The 21,026-nt window shown below is 37.1% G+C and overlaps 1 protein-coding gene across 1 annotated transcript in view; it reads right to left on the bottom strand.

The window, feature by feature from the left end:
* The window catches only part of LOC111873288 (dynein heavy chain 3, axonemal), a 212,089-nt gene that overhangs the window by 144,455 nt on the left and 46,608 nt on the right, over nucleotides 1–21,026 (bottom strand). Inside the window, exons 13-21 of the mRNA XM_033755038.1 lie at nucleotides 18,804–18,988; nucleotides 17,270–17,414; nucleotides 16,468–16,606; nucleotides 14,529–14,673; nucleotides 10,381–10,592; nucleotides 9,562–9,761; nucleotides 7,994–8,171; nucleotides 6,902–7,164; nucleotides 2,728–2,929 (exon numbers count right to left, since the gene is read on the bottom strand). Of these exons, the coding sequence (XP_033610929.1) occupies nucleotides 2,728–2,929; nucleotides 6,902–7,164; nucleotides 7,994–8,171; nucleotides 9,562–9,761; nucleotides 10,381–10,592; nucleotides 14,529–14,673; nucleotides 16,468–16,606; nucleotides 17,270–17,414; nucleotides 18,804–18,988 (1,669 nt within the window). The remainder of the gene's footprint in view (nucleotides 1–2,727; nucleotides 2,930–6,901; nucleotides 7,165–7,993; nucleotides 8,172–9,561; nucleotides 9,762–10,380; nucleotides 10,593–14,528; nucleotides 14,674–16,467; nucleotides 16,607–17,269; nucleotides 17,415–18,803; nucleotides 18,989–21,026) is intronic.

Here is a 21,026-nt window from a genome sequence, read left to right as displayed (position 1 = left end):
TTTGCCTGGCGCTGTGTTGCTATGTAACGCTAGCGGAGGTAACCGCTGTTACTATCGTAACGTCGCCGCTGTTGACTCGCGTTGCCTAGCGACCGCGATATCCCTCGGTGACGTCACCGCGGAGGGGAGTGGCGGGGCGGGAACTCGCCTATTACCGTAAGAACGCGAGCGTTCGTTACCGCTGGGGAGGTAGGGGTCAACATGTCACAATATGCTTTCATCTGGGGTAGCGTAAGTTCCTCCACAATAGCCTGTCACTCATTTTCTGGAGCCCAACGAGAGACTCAGCTGCTAACTTCACAACCTCCAGCTCAAGGGTCTGCCTGAGGGCCTCATTGAGTGTCTTCTTGCCTCCCAGAAGCTGCAGTTTTATGCTTCTTTCTCTTATGTTGTCGAGAAATGCACTGTCTAACTGTCATGTGTTAGTGACCAGCCACAGGGTTTGGATTGATAGTTGAATTTGATGAATGCTTATAACTTGTAACTACAAATAACTATAACAGTTTCTGTAGTGTACATACTCTATAGATCACTGCAACTGCAATGCATATAAAGTCTTCTATTTATTCACTAGTCTTTTTTAGGTATCAGCTACTAACATTGCAACATAAGACTTTAAACTGGTAAGTGCTGACTTCGGCCTCTGACTTCTGACTCATAACTACTGTCAATTGACTGACTNTGCATATGTAACGACGACTTAGCGCTCTTAAACTCGTGTGTCATTAAATACAGTTCTCCTGACAACAGGCCAGCGAAAAATCTAACAATCTACAGCAAAACCATCAATTATTATGGGCGTTATAACATACGTGTGCAGCTGGACGAAACATACACGTCGAACCCCCCAGACGATTTAAATACCTGACGAAACATACACGTCAAACCACGCTGAATGGTTAAATTGCTGCTGACCCTCGTCAGCATAGTAATTCTTGCTTTCAATGCCGTAACTTCCTGAGCTTTCATGTTCATGCTCTTTCAGGCTGGTGACTGTTTCACAACTAACTGAACTCTAGACTTGTCCTTCTCATAACACCTATGCATGGAATGCACAGAAAACACTGCTTCCCAGTTAGTCCATTGGTGCATGTTAGGAATCTGTTGCCTAGTAGCAGGTGTTGATTGCAGAGTCATTGCTTAGCAACAGGTCTACATGCTACATTGCTCCCTCCTCAAGGTTATTTGTCTGAACTACCAGCTTCTAACAGCAACAGCTCACAATGACTGAATTGCAGCAGTCCTCTAACTAACTGCTCAGCAACCAACACACTTCACTCCACTGCACTGCACTCACTATCTGAAGTGAACTCGGTCAGTCGAATGATATGACCTCGGAGTGGACCATATATAAAACACTGTTTCCAACAGTACTTCCCTTGTTGCATGCAGACCATTGCCTACCAATGGCTGTTGTCTCATTTTTCGTTTTGCACTCATTGCCTAGCAACGGGTCTATACACCACAATATTATATACCTACAACACATAACTCAATTACTTTCCTACTTTCGCTGTAATGACACGTGTTCATATTTCATTATGATTAGTTTTCTGACACAAAATGTGGTTATGTCATCTGTACAGAAGCTCAGTTTTATGATGTTGGGAAGGAGCAACATGTTGCAAGATGTTTGGTGCTTCATAATACATTCATTTCATTAAGGTACAGAACCAAGAAACATGCATCACACATGTTTCTGCTTTGTGACAAATGATTTTCAGTGCCAATTATTAAAATTAAGTAAAAAACATTAAAATTATAAATACCATATGTAAGTCATATATACAAGTATACATGTAAAGTATGTTGTCACTTTAACTGGCTTGGAATTATTAACATAATGACAATGTGTTACACACAGCTGCCAGATAAGAATTAGGAGTCCAAATCTCACAGTGATAACTTGACCTCTGTAAGTGGAAGGTGAATCTCTCTTAACAGGATTATATTAATTCACTGAAATTGGATCAATTTACTTTATAAGAGATTCAACTAGGATTTTCATGGAAAATCATATTCAAATATTAAGTGTAAAAGAATATTGTGACATGTTGCACAACGGAGAACCCCTCCCCCCCAGCAGTGACGTGGCGGGTAAGTCAGCGCTCCGTCACCCCCCTCCGCGCGGTGACGTAGCCCCCCGCACTGTGACGCGGCACCGCAACACCACTGTTGACACGGGCAACAGGCAACAGCGAACAGAATAAAAGCCGGCTGAGCAGTAAGTTACGAGTGAGTGTGTGATCAACAGTTCTCAAGGCAGCAGCCTACGAGTTGAGTTGGAATCTAGCCAGTGGCGAGTTACGAGTTAGTGTGTGATAATCAGTGACAGTTTGTGATAACTGAGAATTAATTGGGAGTGTGTAACACAGTGACACTTGTATAGCTCCCATACTGTGAAAACGTGTAGACTACTGACAATAGAGTGAATTGATTTGCGAATAGGGTTATAAATTGTTAAACCCCGCAACAGTGTGAATGGATTATTGTGAATAGGGTTATAAAGTGTGAAACTCCGCAACAGTGTTATAATTAATTGTAGCCGATACTTGAAGGTTGTTAAATAAACCAATTAACAATCTCTACAGTGTCTTCAGTAACGAAACACGTTACAATATTATTTACAAGAATATAATGGATAATATCTGAATACTTTTCATAAAATCTCAAGTTAGAACATGTGCATGAGCATTCTGCCACAGGTACCTGAGTTTCAGTATGTACCTTTGCATCAGCAGGAACAATCTGTCCACTAAGAGGAAATATTTCCTTCTCAGCTGAGACCATTCCAGTTATAACTTCCTCTCTAGTAAACTGCAAAAGGTTGATCCCCTCAAAGCATTTCTTTAAATATGGCTGAACACGCAAGGGTTCCTTTGTCTCGGACAGGATCTCCAGGAGCTCATCATTTGACAGAAAGAAAAACCTAGGAACAGAACAAAGAGATACCAATTTATTATTCTACATATTTCATCTTGATTTCAAACTTTTAGTTTAAAAAAATACACTTATACTGCATTCTTACTTAATTAAACAATTTCAACTGCATAAGTTGTTAAAGAGGCTGATCTGTTAGAAGTGACATAAAAGTAAAACAGAGTAAAACTTTGTAACTTTTCCCATGTTCTCCATNATTAACAATCAAGTTCCTTCCGTCAAATGTGACACTTTTTTAAGTTTTCCACCTCGTCAGCACCTGCCTTACATGTTTCGGCTCACCACGGAGCCATCATCAGAGGCATTTATAGTAGAAAAAGAAATCACCAACACACAAAACTTCACTTTGTCCAAGATAGCCACTTTCCAGTTAATTAAAATAATTACAAATAGTTAAAATTACCCAGAATGTCGATTCACTAAAAGTTTTTCACACACCACAGTAGCTTCCTTATTTGATTCGTCATTAATTCTGTTAAATTATGTTTCGTTATTTGAAGTAAGAATTCTTAAAATCCCTAGAATTCTTTCCCGCTTGGCCCAATCTTTTTGCTTCGGGATGTTGTTGGCGTGTGTTGTCTGTCGGTAGTTGATGTTGCTTGTCTGTGTGTTGTAATGCTTGTGTAACTTTGTAACTTTTCCCATGTTCTCCATGGAACACCAAAATTGGCTCTTGGAATAAAAAATTGTTGCTGACAGGATACTGTGGAAGCATTTCACAGATGCCCTATGTTCCAGAGGGAGTAACAGGAATCAAGTATTCATGTTCTTCAGGTAAATGAAGGAAACATGGAATTTTAACATGTATATCACTGCAGTTTACAACCAGATGTACCACTGCAGCAAAAGCTAAAAAGCAGATCTGAATCCACAATAGAAAGCAAAGTGCGTCATATGATTTGTTCGGTTTCAAATCGTTATAAAAGTGCAATGAGAATACTGATATGTATATGGTATTCTTGATGCCCCCTTACACTTAAATACCAGCAAGATTAACTTCAGCAAACTATACAGGAAAGCCCCTGAAAGTGTTTACGCATTCGTTACTGGAAACAAATGTGCCTTGCAGCACCTGTCAACACATAGTATGCCAGTGTTTGAAAATATATCCATACTACATCCATCATTTGCAAGTTTTGCATCTTTGGGATTATGCATATCAGTTCGAATTCAAAACTTTGATATGTAGATGGTTCTCAGCAGATAATTATTCACCGATGAAGCTATACTCCACCATATGAAATGGCCTACACACATAACCTAATTATTTGGGGGGAAAACCCCACAAGTTTTCTATGGATATGAGATGGAAAGTCTGAAAGTGAATGCCTGGTTTGTAATTATACACTAATAAATGTGTGTGGGCCTTTTTCCTTTGGTAAGGAAAAAATTGATTGGGTCATTATTTTGACATGCTACAGAAACTTCTTCTTCCCTGGGATCCAGATAAAGATTATGATAATGTCATACTCTAGCAGAATGGTGCACCTCCACACTGGTGCCCTGAGGTGCATGACTTCCTAAAACAGAGTTACATAACAACTGGTGAGGTTGCAGTGACCTACTGCTTGGCCCCCATATTCACCTAACCTGATTCAACTGACTTTTTTATTTGTGATTACATAAATAATCATGTGCACATTCTACACCCAAGAGACATTGGTGGGAGGAGGGATAAGGATGTTGAAGCACTTAAGTGGCACCTGGCAAAACCTTGCTGCACAGTAATGCTTCTGCTCTGAATGACATGTTTGCCACCTATTAAACTATAAAATTAGTTTCAAATATTGTCTATTCAAACATCAGTTTGGTATGATTTGAGGTTCTCACAGCAGTGGTAATGAAGAATTCTATTTTCTGGAATATAACACTGTGATGTTCCGTGAAAGTCAACGGGCCAGGAAGCAACTTGGTTCATGCTGGTTTCTTCCATGGCTTACTCTTCAACTCTTAGGACAAAGGTGACATGTTCCTCCAAAATTTTGGCTGACCTATAGTGAATTAAAGGGTGTTATATCCCAGAATACAGCACTCGGTCATCAACTGTTAGGTCTGTGACCAGAAACAGCACTTACGATTATAAGTAATGGCTCTTTCAAACTATTTATTAATCTGATTTGTTTCATTCTGGTCCATCACACTAACAATATTATAAAAGATAAAACAACTCCATCCAGTGTGACTGTTGAAGTTTTTACTACTTCAATTCTTAACACCCTTACATGTTTCGGTCTGTATAGACCATCATCAGAGGGACATCAATACCCTTTGGAAACCATAACTTAAATAACAAAAGTTTTAAAAAACTTTAATATACCAAGACTACCACTGTAGTTGTGAAAACTTTGGATTTTGTATAAATTGTGCATTACAAACATTGTATGTGTATATATTTTAACATACAGAACACCCACTGTAATAGTGGTTTCCAAAGAGTACCAATGTCCCTCTGATGATGGTCTATAAGGACCGAAACATGTAAGGGTGTTAAGAATTGAAGTAGTAAAAACTTCAACAATCACACTGGACAGAGTTATTTTATCTTCTATGATATTTATTAATCTGTGTAAAAGGACCATGACTGTACATATCAAATATGCAGCAAATGAAAATGAAGACAAAGATTATGGTTTTCTGGGATGTGACACTGTGTAGTGTGGTAGATATGTAGGCATACAATTATTTTGGAGGAGCCCGTTCCTTCTGTCTTCAGGGTAGATGGTGTCCCATCCAAGAAGACCATGGTCTTAATATTAATCACCATAAAAATTCAACCCTGATACAGTGAAATTAAATTCTGACTAAAATATTGTTCATTATTGTGATTATTTATTGTTGACAAATTAGGCATTTGTGCAAAAGAATTTCAAGAATGACGTATTTAATGATGCGACAGGTTCAAGTGTTACTGTTGTAGCAATTACGAATGCCAAATAAAATGAATGAATGTATTTGTTAAAGTTAGCAATGGGTGTTAAGATATATATATATAGATGTAATTTGATCACAGACCTTATGTACTTACTAAAAAAAGACTGCCTGTATTAACTAACCAATAACAAGTAAAGAAACACAAACTTTGTTTCTTGCACTTCACAAGCTAATACCTGGCTACTTTCTCAGAAGCAGTTACTATTTGTAAATATCTCTGCTTGTACAGTTTCAGCTCAAACTCAGTATTACGGGTATTTTTACCCTAGAATTAATGAGAACATTTATGGTAAATGTAAAAAGTAAAAGCAAAGTTCTTCCTCTGCTCAATTAAGTTGCACACTATGAGGATGTATAGCTCCATGAATTTCTAACCTTGGCACTAGATGGAGGTAGGTGGTCAGCTTCAAGACCTGGTTGCTTTACCCTTGGAAGAGGCCCTAGTACCCACCAGACAGAAGGCTGGGTGGCCTTAGAGCTACTTTAGATGATGCGGAGAAGAGAAAAGTTTCTTTTCCCTCTCAGGAATGACACCCACATTTCTTAGCCAATCATCCCATTGAGCATTCCTGGCTCTTGAACGTTTATGGTGCTGTGGCATGCAGACTTGATGCTAGGCAATGGCGGCAAGATCAGCAAACATACAACAGTAATGAGTAATGGCACTGCAAACAAGCATCTTTATACAGCAACAATTGGAAATAGCACCAGAGGAATGGTGTTTTCTGTGGAGTTAGTTGTGAGACAGTCATCAACCAGTAAGAATGTGAACACAGAAGCAGAGAACATCATTGGGATCCATCACCAGGCAACAGCTGGTGAAGACATAGCAGACTGAGAAGACTTTATATGTGCTGTAGTTACAGTGACTTTTGAGTGTGCAACTCAGTGAGACTGTCCTAGTTATTTGCAGTTATGTTCTGTAAGTGTTCAATAAATCCAGTTACCAACCCAAATCCCATATATATGAGTACTCACTCTTAAATCGTAACAGTACTAAACATAATGGTTGCAGACATTTATAACATACCGTGGGAAGAACAACCTCTTTTTCTCCAAATAATCATTCAGTCCCTTCTGAATTTCATCCAGCAGAGTATTGTTTTCTCTCAGTAAATCAAGCATGTTTTCATAATCAGTTGCCCTTAGAACATGTTTATCAGCCTTTGTGTTCAGCATGATGCCTTTCCAGGTCTTGTCTACTTTACGGAACTTTCTTGACTCTTCTGGCATCTGGCGCATTATATCTTCAGAACCAAAGATTGGTTCTAAGTATAACCAAGTAGCTTGGCACTGAGAGAGAAAAAAATATGTATTTTGGTACACTGTGTACATAAATACATGTGTTTTCTCCTCTTCTTCTACTACACAATATGCACATGAAAAACAAGACAGCATAGCTAAAATACCTTTGGAAATTGATGCAGTAACATTCCTTTGCTTACAAATTATCAAATATGTAAAATAAAATTTCAAGTACCAGGGAAACTGAAATGTCTATCAATGTAATGCATAAGTGTAATACACTGTTCTTTCAAAATAATTAACAGCATATAGCATTAACTACAATACAAGTGATGAGTGTCTGACTCTATTTTAAAATGTTACTGTGTTCAATAATTAAAGTGTCTTATAATTGGGGGGGGGAGAGGATATTGAAGAGAGGACATTCTACAACTTGCTGAATACAAGTGATCACTTATTCTAACATTCATAATGGCACTAACTACCCAACTCCAAAAAGAAAAGTCCTTCTTCGCAACTGATAGTCATTTAATTAAACAGGAAGATGGAATTAATCCCATACTGACTTTCACACAGATTGTATCAAAGGCACACATGTTGTTATTGTGTACAAACACAGAACTGAAGACTTTGCAAACCTTCTTTTATCTGTGGAATGAGAAACATACCAACTACTAAACATGTCCATTAGAATTAGCTTTTACTACAGATCAAACATTAAAACATATATTGAAAGTAACATTTCAAAATCCAACAGTTCTCTAGTTCATTAGCATCCTAACAACTTCCCTTCAGCCGAAATAATGATGTACTTTTCAATTTCATAAAATACACGTATTATGAATTTTAGGGTCATATGTATATCTCTTTCAATTACCTCTAACCAAGCATCTAATATGTCTTGCATAGATATAAGTTTTGACTCCCAAGCTTGCATTTCAGCCTCAAAAGCTTTAACATATGGGGAACCACGCATCGTCTGTGCTTTAAGAATGTTATCATCCAACATCACCTGTATGTCATCTACTGCTGAGAGAATGTCCACACTTGAATCTCTGCAAAAGAAAAAGCCATGGCAAGAAATTACTGGCTAAATTAAATATCAGTTCCCAGAACCAAAAATTGATCTTCTGACTGAATGTTAATAATTCTCTGATTGTAATGGACATTAATTTTAGTTAAATAATTGCTAATTTGAATTTTAAAGTACATGACAATGAATAATAATTTATTTTATAAAACCACACCCACAACACATATTGTCCTTCTGTTGTGGACTCTATCCTCTCTGTGTGTTCCAACTCACTGTGATCATCAGGTGATATGACACTATATATTACGGCATATTATCAATTTACATGAGTCAGTACCTTGCAGAGGAATGGTTTACAATTTGCGGACAAACTTTTCTTAGCTAATTTGTTTTTATTTGCTGTAGCAATTTTACTTAAATGACTGTTTCATTCACTGCACACTGCTATATTTAAAGCTTATTCTTTTGTAACATAAATTGTTGTACCATAACTCAGGCAGTTGGTTGTTAGCTTCCCACTGGAGGCAGCCCAGCTTCAATCACAGGTCACATTATGGGAGGTCTGTGTTGGACAAAGTGACACAGGGGTGGGTTCTGCTGAGTACTTTGGCTCCTCCTGTCAATTTTCATTCCACCAACTATCATCCAGGGATGGTACACTAGGCCCACTAGTGGCCAGTGTATGAAGTGGATTATCTCACCCCACCCCACAAATGAATAAGAAAAATCTAAATTTTAAAAAAATATATTAAGATTCACATCTTTTTTAAATTAATTAACAATATTAACACATCCCATGAAACAGATACATATAGTTCAACTCAACACTCAATAATAACAAAAAAAAAAATCATACACTTACTCCAGTTGTATGCTTAGCCATAATAAATTGAATACTCATGTTAATATACTTTATACTTAGAAATTAAGCATGTAAAGCTACTAAAATATTCCTTGAGAACTCTGTTAAGTTCGTAAGTCACGCTTGAGAAAAGTGCAGTTATAAAATCTTAAGTGATGCAATTATGCCAAAACTGTAAACACTTTTTGACTCAGTACTTCAGGCATAAATAATTCTGTACCATGTCATAGTACAGGCATTTGTTACTACTTCTTTAGTGATGGATTCACAGGTTCAAGGTCAAACAGGCAAATGTTGTATTAATATTATATAAGGAGATGAAGTGCCTATGATAGTTATAATCAGACTCAGTAATTTACTGTTGCAATGCAGATGGATTGTGATGCCTGGGGTGCATATCAGTACAAATTACTGCTATTTGCTAACAGACAAACAGAGTGAGGCCTAAGTCCTAAGAGACAGCAACAGGTTCTCAGTATGACTGAGTGCCTCTCTCATATCTCTGACATCCTTACTAATGTACAGAGAACTCTGAGGCTAAGTCAGTTACCTGTAGGGTACTAGTTCAAATTCGACATCATCCCATTCCTGTTTCATTTTAAAGAGATTATGTTCCAAAGCATGTTCTTTACTGGCTGCTACTGCAATTTCTTCCAGTTTTGCAACATATTGCAAAAGTCCAAGGTCAATCATTTCTGACAGGGTTGATTCCATGGTAGGTTTCAATTCAATTCCCACAAATTTACTCATCTAAAACACATAGAAGGTAAAGTGACTGAATGAAGCATTATTAATGCCTTATATGCTATGGATAAGGTTGTTTGCCCAGGAATGTAAGCCACTTTTGCTCTATATAAATTTTGTTTCCAACAACGTACCTAACAAGTACTTCAGTATTTTCTTTGTTATTTAAAATTACTTGTACCATTCACATGGTCATATCTAAGTTGCCATTGTTACTATTGCGGTCAAAATAAAATTTTGTTATAGGAAACAGCATGGAAAGTATTAATGACAAGAACAAATATGGTGTAGGACATCAGCAAGAAAAGTTGGTGCATAATATTTTAACAGTGAAGTATGAACCAGATGAACACATATCGAAGTCAAAGTTCAGCAATGGCGTGTGGGATTCAGACAGATACCACAATATATGAATCATACTCTAAACTAAATGCAATCAAGGAAAACATCTCCTGGAATTTCCAAGAAATCTAAACTCTCATCTCCTCACATACACCCACGGGAAACACAGTTCTGGTTTTGTTAATGAGAACAGGACGAATGTACTACCTTCCATTATCTTAAACATGGAATCTCACAGCTAAGGAAATAAACCCCTGTACAATGTTTTGGTATCCCAGATTACCTGTTGCCAATGCCTTTCTTGAAGACCCTTGTTGCAGATTACTTGCAGGAGGGGCATATATTGGCGGAACTTCTCCACTTTTGCACGAATCATCTCAGCAACACGCTTTGCCCCAGGAATGTCATACAGAATTTTAGCTAACTTGTACAATGTCTGCCACATTACATCTACTTCATCTTTAACATAATCTGCATCCAAAATCAGGAATGGTCCTAAAAAATAAATATACTGTATATAAGAACTTCCTTCACTTATGTAAGATTTGAGGCTTTCACGGCGGTGACTATGAAGAAAGCAGTCTTCTGGGATTTTGCACCGTGTATATGTGGTGTTAACCGACGTTTCGGAGGAACGTATCGATTCCATCTTCATGGTCTGCTTTAACCGGTTCTCACGGTCTCTTTGCTTGCAGATTTCTTATATATTTTTTCTTCTATCCTGAAGATGGAGGCGATACGTTCCTCCGAAACGTCGGTTAACACCACATATACACAGTGCAAAATCCCAGAAGACTGCTTTCTTCCTTCACTTAGTTTGCATGTGTGATTTTATTCATGAAGGTTGGAATTAGAATTATGTATGTATGTAAGGGCTGGGCCATAAAAAAATTGGCCTCTGCACTGCGACCTTCAATGATGTATTGTGCTTCCCCTTGGATTAGCCCTTTATTAATCCTACACTTCTAATAAAGTGTAGGACCCTGCTTATGGGGGCGTCATAAAAGTCACTTGGTTCCATAAAAAATGACCCAAGTGATGAAATCTTAAATAAGCTATGGCCTCACAATCACACAGGATGTGTGCGGCTGATTCATTTTCCTGTAGGCACCTTTCACAAGTTGGGTTATCTGTCAGTCCAAACTTGAAAAAGTGTCCTTTCAGGTGGCAGTGTCCGCTAAGTATGGAACTAGAATTATTCTGATGTTGTAAGAATTTACAGACGCTCACCTAATACAACGAAACTGAAAATTACAAGCATGCACAGTATTTTAAAAAATAAATAAATAAAATATGTAAATAGAAACGGTAAAGTTGTTCCTGTGATTAACTCATTAAGCACTATACCATGCAGACAATATGGGGGAGTGGACGTATAGATCCATGTTTTCTTGACCTCAGCACTAGTTGGAGGTTAGTGTTCAGCTCCATTCCCAGCTGCTTTACCCACGGGGAAAGAGCCTTTGGTACTCATTTGAAAGTAGAATGGATGGGCCTCAGAACTGGTCTGATGATATGGAGAAGAAAACATTCTTGACCCCACCAGCACTCAAACTCTGACCCCTTCTGTCATCCAAGCTGAAGAAAGCCAATATGACTGCACTCTTTAATTTAGCACATAAAATTCAGATCCTTTTCTAGGTGAACATCCATAAAATTCTTGCCAAATCTGCAGTAACTGTAGCTCTGATGTGCAGAATGAAATATAAAATGAATTCAAGTTACTAATAATAAAGACATTAACTTTCAGTTAGAAGAATATGAACTAACTTTCAAAAGAAAATATAATAATTATGAAGAGAGTGCCCAAAATATTTATGCAATACTCACACACACCTATAAAATGAAATTAGTAACTCTTCATTCATGCATAATGAGGAGCTTCATAACTTGTACTCTTTTCCAAGTATAATTAGAATGATCAAGTCATGGAGGATGAGGTGGGCAGGGCATGCAACACGAATGAGGGAGAACAGGAATGCATATAGGATATTGGTGGTAAAGCCAGAAGGAAAGAGACAATTGGGAAGACCAAGGCGTAAGTGGGCGGACAATATTAAAATGGCTCTTACAGAGATAGGATGTGATGGTATGGATTGGATTGGTCTGGCTCAGGATAGGGACCAGTGGAGGGCTCTTGTGAACACAGTAATGAACCTTGAGGTTCCATAAAATGGTAGGAAATTGGCAGCTCCTCAAGAAGGGCTCAGCTCCATGAGTAAGTAAGTGATTCTTCATTCACACACTATACTTCCATCCATAATGCAACCCATTTATGTGGTCGAACTATGTAGTAAGAAGGAGAAGATGGAGAAATAAATGGGTTGCACTGCAGACAGAAGAATAGTGTGCGAATGGAGCGTATACTAATGCAACAGGATGCTTGCATACAATATTATGAAAATACTAGTAAATCAGAGTATTTGATAGTTACAGTGCTTAAAATCTAGAAAATACTGCTAATGTAAGGACAGGCTTGAACAACAGTTCACAGTTAAGTTGAAAACAATAATTTTTTCTACCCAAATTTATAAACAAGAATTTGATTATTAAGTATCTCGTTTGAGCATTTATTATATATACGTGGTGCAATCCAAAAGTTATCGAAATATATTAATAAAAACTATTACATCTTACCTAGATCTTAGTCTGCACCATCACCTTCAAAGTAGTCCCCTTGGAAGCGCATACACTGATCCCAGCGTTTCTGCCACTTTTCAAATGCATCCTGGAAGTCTTTCTTTGTTAGGGTGTTTAGTACCGTCTGCGTTTCTGCTTGAATTTCCTCAACTGTATCAAATCTTCACCCTCTCAACTTGATTTTCATCTTGGGGAAGAGAAAGAAGTCGCATCGAGCTAAGTCTGGTGAGTACGGTGGGTGGGGAACAACTGCCATCTTGTTTTTAGCCAAAAATTCCTGCACAATGTAAGCCCTATGCGGTCGTGTGTTGTCATGGTGGAGTACCCAGTCGTTCGTGCACCACTTCTTTGGATGTTTTCTTCTCATGTTCTCCCTCAAACGTCTTAGAACATTGCGATAGAACTCTTTATTGACTGTCTGACCAGGAGGGATGAACTCCTTACGAACAATCCTGTCAATATCAAAAAAAAACAAAAAACAAAAAAAAAAACAGATCAACATGGACTTAATGTTGCTCTTGACTTGTCGAGCTTTTTTTGGCCGAGGTGAAGAAGGGCTCTTCCATTGCGACGATTGCTGCTTGCTTTCAGGATCGTAGCCATAAACCCAACTTTCGTCACCAGTGACAACCTTCAAAAGAAAGTTTGGTTCCTCTTGAAGCTGTTGCTGAAGTTCCCTGCAGACTTCCAAGCGATGCTGCTTCTGTTCATTTTGCAGCAGTCGTGGCACAAACTTTGCTGCAATCCTCATGTTCAGTTCCTCTGACAAAATTCGTTGACATGTACCACAACTTAGTCCCAAGGTGTTACAGAGGTCTTGGATGGTCAGTCTATGATCTTGCAGAATCAGATCCCTAATTTTCGCGACATTTTCTGGTGTTTTGCCTGTTGACGGCTGTCCCGAACGATCGTCATCATCATTCAATGTTCGGCCATTTTTAAAACACTTATACCAGTTGTAAGTTTGTGTCTGGCCTAAACTGTTTTCACAAAAAGCTTGCTTCAACATTTGGTGCGTTTCTGCAGCGGTTTTCCCAAGTTTGAAACAAAACTTTATACAAACACGCTGCCTCTCCGGTCAGCCATCACAAAACCGCAAACTCATGGAAACACAACAATGGAAATACGTTCACCAACAATAAATCCAACCACTGAACTCGACACCGCTTGCCAGACTGATTCAAGAAGGATGTGTGAGGAGACACCTAGCAGTATTTCGATGTACTCATAACCATTTACGCGCAAAACTCAAATTTCAGAAACTTTTGGATTGCCCCACGTATATACATGTGAGAGCAAGCAAATTTAGTAGATGAGAGTACACCAATTTTGTGAAAACTATATTCCACAGTACTGAATTAATATCTTCTGATCACATAACCATCGGCATAAACAATTAAAATTATTTTGTACAATGGAGGATTTTCATTTTTAAGCATCCTCTGTAGCAATGTATCAGCATGTGCATTTTTGTATCTAGTTCAATCCAATTCATGACTTTATGATCTATTTTTCTAAAATCCTTTTTAATATCACCCTCCCATCTATGATCTAAGCATCCCAAACGGCCTCTTCCCCATAAAATATTCCAATAAAAGTTTTGTATGCATATCCTGATTCTAAACGTGTGCAATACACCATGATATGTTCATTATTACTGAATTAATTACCCTTACACACGCTTTTAGCGTTAATTCTTGAAGTGTGAAGGTTTGGATGGTAAAAATAATTACATAATATTAGCAATGGGTTTCTAAACTGAGTGTTATATATCTATAAAATTCAACTTACCATAATACCATTTATCATAATTAATATGGAAATTATATACAATATGCCACAACCGATCCAAAGGCTCTGCAACACTTAACATGGCTTTTAAAACTAAGAAAGGAGAAGGATCAAAATCTAATAGTTGTTCTTCTTCATTTATAGCCTGAAAATACACAAATTCACACATGAATTGTACTAAATTTCAACTTAAAACTTATAAATTATTGGTGTTTTCTAACATAAATGGGACAGATCAATGAAGAACAAAGTGAAAACTAAGAGTTCCTTTCAAATAATAATGGAAAATTTTACAAGTCTTGTGTTGTATAATTCTGTACCCAAGAAAAAAACAATTCTACTGTCATGAATAAGCTGAGGGTAATACATGAAAAATAAACAGGTGATTCTGACATGCTTACAACCACATACAGGATTCAGAGGTAATAAGTAACATCCTTCACCTGCCTCCATGGCGGTTCCAATCACAAATAGTATTTAAAATTTAAAATAAAAAATAATCATTTTGATTAATTTTATGCAACTATATTATTAATGGTTCATCATATATAAACAGCACAAAACCATAATACTTTCATTAAATGTTACAATGTTGTTCAAAACATTTTTAAGCTTAATATATGCATGTGCACACACACACACACACACACACTGATACAGTTAATCCTCACTAATCTGGTTACAGTTAATCCANATGTGCACACACACACACACACACACACACACACACACACACACACACACTGATACAGTTAATCCTCACTAATCTGGTTACAGTTAATCCATTCTCAGTTGAGTACATATTGTGACGCATTTGCGCTATGCAGGACACCCCCCTCCCCCGCCAGCGGATGTAACAGCGCTAGTCAACTCTCAGCCCTCCTCCCCCACCAGTGGACGAAACAGCGCTAGTCAACTATCCGCCCCCTCCCGCCCGCGGTGACGTAACAGGCCAGTCAACACTCTGCCTCCCTACACCGCGGTGACGTGTTGCTAGGCAAGCAGTAAACATGATGTCACGCAACAGGTGAGCCGTGCAACGACTGTTGCTAGGAAATCGGTAAACACGACAGTACTAAACAGTGGTACCTATTACGTAACCGTTTTCTCTGTTGTCCGTATGGAGGCTAAATAAGTAGCAGCGACCACTATTCGGGAGTTGAGTTTCAATGTAGCAATCGCCGAGTTCAGTGATTATTGAGTACTGAGCCAGTTACTAGTGAGTGAGTTACTAGAGAGAGAGTAACCAGTCAATTGCTGTCTATTTTTCCCAGAGTATTTGTGATACTGTCAATGGCAGTAATGTTGAGATTATAAATTGTGTGATTGTAAGAGCGAGTGGAATAAATTCGCTATATTCAATATGGCGTAAAGTTATTTGTCACGTGTCACACACCCAACACATGACAATATTCTAAAAGACACATGGGATTTAGGAGAAAGAGGGATTAGAGCAAGACTACTTTCAGACTGTGTTGAGAGCAGCTGGAGAGACTGAAACCACACACAAAAATATCCAAGACTGGCTTGAGCTGAATGAAGGAGACCCTGGAATTCAGGTAATGATAATGATAATGTATTACATATTCTTTCATAACCCCATGATAACTAATTCAAAGAGGAATAAATATTGCAATACCCATATTAAAATTTAAACATTTGTGCTGTATTATATCATACATAATCAGAAGTTAGGGGGTTGGCTTGTAGTTATATATTGCAATAATTTTTGATATTATAATTATCCATTATGAGCACTTTTAGGTATTTATAAATTCTTGTAGTATTGAGGTTACAATGTATTAGGTTAGAGATGAAGAGATGGGTCAGTCTCTCCACAAGATAGTATATCCTATGTTACGTATACATAATGCCTGACAGCAGAAGCAATTTTCAGTTGAAATGTAATGACAATATAATTAACACAAAATGTAGTCACCTCTGCTTCTTTTTTATCTTCTTCTAAGAGCTGCATTATTTGTTCTATAATTTGAACATTCTCTTCCATTTCTTCCTTTGTCAAAATTGGTGGATCTTTCTTTTTGAAAATTTCTAGTTCCTTTTGATGTAGCAAAAGCCTATGACCAGAAAACAAATTCAATATTACACATCTGAAAGAACTAACGATTATATATGCAATAATTAAAGCTAGAAATATATTACACAAAATCACACATGTAATTGCTCCTTTATAAAGAATCAGCAGCAGCTGCCGCCTACCATATATTTGTTTGAGGGACGTACTTGGTTGTGAAACGAAACATCTCAGGACATAACTCTATGAGCAGTTGGCTTAGGGGATACTGTGCAATGGGAACCAAAGATGGGGCAGCTCTTTCAGTATAGTGACTATAAACTGGATGATTGGGAACTGGGGCTCAATTCACAACAGAAACAGGGATTTCCCTTTTCTTCAGTGGATCTAGACCGGCTCACCCAGCCTTTCATCCAACAGGTAATGGGGACTCGTTTTACAGCAAAAAGGCACAATCGATCATTGTGGTCATGGTGCAAGGGCCAAGAAGGCCCACCCCTTATACATTCATTCATTTCGCAGCATAAAGTGACCAGGGTCTGAGGCTGCACCTCCATCTAGTGTCAACGTGAAGAATGTGAGGAACTATGCCTCCACTCAACAACGTGTTCATGTAATGTTCTTACTTACACACAAGGTTTATTCTGCCTTCACCTTTTACTATAAAATATGCTTAATATAAGCAATTACAGTGATGATTACTCACTTTGCATCAAAATCAGATCGTTTTGATCTCAAAACTCCTTCCACCATATCTCTACGATGTGATAGCCGAGCTTGGCTGAATTCTAATACAGCTTCCATATCTTTAGGCCACAAGAAAGTTCGTGAGTTCAAATGGATATCTTCTTCTGCAAATTGGAATTTCGTAACAAAATTGAATAGTAGGATATGAGATTCTCATAGTGGTGACTAAGAAGTTACTGTCTATTGAGATGTAATGTAAGGTAGTCTGGCTACAAAACATGAGATATCAGACTACATAGAATTATATTCCAGAAGACAATAATCTTCAAAGTGTATTCTATTTGATAGTGATATCAATTACTGAGTATGAATAAACTGGTTAGGACTATCAGTAGAAGGCCTTAAGAAAGGACTTACTTACTTATGGAGCTGAGCCCTTCTTGAGAAGCCAAATCTGCAGCTACTCAAGAATTTCCCAGCATTTTATGGAACCCAAAGGTTCATTATTGTGTTCACAAGAGCCCTCCACTGGTCCCTATCCTGAGCCAGATCAATCCAATCCATCCCATCCTATCTCTAAGATCCATTTTAATATTGTCCACCCACCTATGCCTTGGGCTTCCCAGTGGTCTCTTTCATTCTGGCTCTCCCACCGATATCCTATATTCATTCCTCTTCTCCCCATTCATGCTACATGCCTTGCCCACCTTACCCTACTCGACTTGATCATTCTAATTATACTTGGAGAAGAGTACAAGTTATGATGCTCCTCATTATGTAGTTCTCTCCAACCTTCTGTCACTTCATCCCTCTTCGGTCAAAATATTCTCAACACCCTCAGTCTATGTTCCTCCCTTAATGACAGAGACCAAGTTTCACACACATACAGCTTAAGATAGAACACTAATGGTAAAGTATTTTTTATTCCTAATAGAAATATTGAAGACTGCTAGCTGACTTCATAATTTACCATTACCTTCAGTATTAAAGTGCTAATGAAATTTCATAGTCATAAAACCTTGATGTTGTACTTCCATTCATTATTTCTTTTAAGTTGAAGCAGATAAAATAAAGTAGTTGGTTTTAGGTTTCATATACAGTGTTTCTTTCATTTTTACTTCTAGGTGCCACTAGGTTAGAGACACAGTTCCTGTTCCAGAATGTTTTGAAGCTACCACATATGGTGATCCGAGAATTTTATGCTAATAATGAATCCTGAATTATAGAATATTTTGTTTTTGAAAAATATTAAATGTCTTAGACTGACTACTAGCACAACTGTCCCATACAGTTATCAAAGTATAAGTCTAAACTGAAGAATATTTTATTTTATTACCTAAAATATGACTTCCCCCATGTTCTAAAAGACCATCTGTGTCTACTATATTGAGTAATTTACATTTATTAATAATAATCTGTGACTTCATTTACCACTGTTTTTAATTAAATATAAGTAATTTATTCCTGTTAGTTAGTAACTAACAGGAATAAATAAGTGATGTACAACAGGTTGCTATGATACAACGTTAAATAGAAGTAAAAATATCTCTTACGTGACAGCAAAGCGTGCTGCATGAGGAATAAGACATTTCCCGCAGAAATTCGAATTTTTTCCTTCAGGTTACACATGATCACATCTCGACACTCATTCAGATAATTTTGCAATTCAACAAGTTCTGCTGTCGTTTCAGGAAGTTCACTGGCTCGATTTGATATCTCATCAAACATGTCACAAATTCTGCAAATAATGAAACAGATTTCTATTATAAAATGAATATAAGTATGTGAATCTGTTCTAATTTGAATGATATAGTGCATATCTTAGAAAGCGCATTAAAAAGATAACAGGGCTATGAGCTATAATTACTTTAACAACATCAGTTTTCAAAATAATTGAATACATGATTAATGGTTTGCTGTGAACATGAGTGGTATTAGGACACAGGGTTAAAAATAGATACGGATGGCTTACACTTTTAAAATTGGAAACTATTCCAGCACTACTGTTTGGAATTTAGACTTAAACATTACAAAAATAAAATAAAGTGGAATATAAATGGCAAAGGATACCACTTTTGTCATTTGCTGATTTTAGACTAAATGTTAGTGCTACTTTCATATAATGAAGGCTGCATTTGCAATAAACTGCAGCATAATGATGATACATCATTTTATTCAAATATATACAGAATTTTAATATAAATTATTTACTACAAACATAAGAGAATGCACATTCCAACATTAGAGAGTTCCTTATTAAAAACTGAAAAGCACTTAATCTGTAGGAGGACATATGATATGCTACAAACAAATAAAGTGCTTAGAATTTAGGTTGCTACTCATCTACTGAACTCACCCTGCAAGACATACTGTGTCTACAATATATTTGTAGGACAAGAAAGTTATCAGCTCTTCATTAATTTTTCAATTTTTCATTCTGACTGGACAAACTCTACACATTCTGGGTTTTATCTAGGGTAGTCTAATATAAGTAACATAATGCATGCCAGTCTTATGAAATGTGACATGAGCATGTGTCCACAACTTGTTAACTTATGTCATAAGTCCTTGTTTAGGTCACAGGACAAAGACAAAAAACCATGAAATCTCAATTTAGACATATGGAATAAGTATTAACATAAACACTCAGAATACAATTCTAATATAGTCCAAATCAACACAAATATTAAGGTAATTAAACCTACTGTATGAGGAAAATATTTATGCTGTCACAAATTTCCTAAAGAATGCCATTTGTATAATTCTGCATTAGTGCAGCATTTTTTGAACATTACAAATATTATTGTAACTGAACAAAGTTGTGTGNCATATACACGGTGCCAAATCCCAGAAGACTGCTTTCTTCATTGTGTGATAACATTTCAAAATTTATTAATACCAAGTGACAACAGTGAAAGATAGGTTCATGATGAAATTAAGATAAAATCTGATGAGATACAGTGGATCTTGCTTGAGAAGATCATGCTTAAAATGGTTTCCCACCTAAAAAGCTAAGATCATTAGGTCTCAAAAGTAGTACCATATGAATAATCCATTTATGCCCTGTTTAAAATGTTTCCTGCCTAAATACGAGTAGTTCTCCCACCTACAAACAGCAATTTGAAAGATATGTATCAAACATTTTACACTTTAAATTTCTTTTTATTAGATTATAGTTCATATATAGAAATGAATGAATAGCAAAGTAGACAGTGACATGTCCTAGTGCTTAGTAGCACTCAGCAGCACTTGGTGAGTGGTTGAAGTATGGCTGAATTAGCGATGACTGTCTAACATACTCCAGCAACTTAGCACACCACTGTTGATGCTAAATATTATGACGAAAAAGAAAAATACTTCAGAATTGTAAAACTACATAATTAGGCAGAAAACCTTCAAATAGAAGGCTTTATCAATTAAGAAAATGTGCAGGGCTTAGCTACAGAACCATAAAGAGGGAATACAAACGGGTAACTGAAGAGGATGTATGTGCCTGAAAGATGGGTACTTCCGTAAGTGTATATCATCTGAACGATATTTAATGCACATATGTGTGGGTTGTTTTTTACTATATTCCCAGACAAAACATATGCTTACAAAGCTGAGAGCTCTCATGGAGGCAAGATGAGTAAATGTAGTATTATGTGCTATTATGTGCAAATATAGATGGATATGAAAAGCTGGAATTTCTGGTAAATGGAAAATCTGTGAAGCCAAGGTGCTTCAAACATGTGAAATCCCTGTCATGTGTGTACAGAAGTAACAGAAATGCATGG

This window comes from Cryptotermes secundus, unplaced genomic scaffold (genome assembly GCF_002891405.2).
Source record: "Cryptotermes secundus unplaced genomic scaffold, Csec_1.0 scaffold131, whole genome shotgun sequence".
Taxonomy (NCBI): Eukaryota; Metazoa; Arthropoda; class Insecta; order Blattodea; family Kalotermitidae; genus Cryptotermes; species Cryptotermes secundus.
Note: the sequence above shows the minus strand (reverse complement) of the source record. Positions and strands in the feature narration are given on the sequence as shown.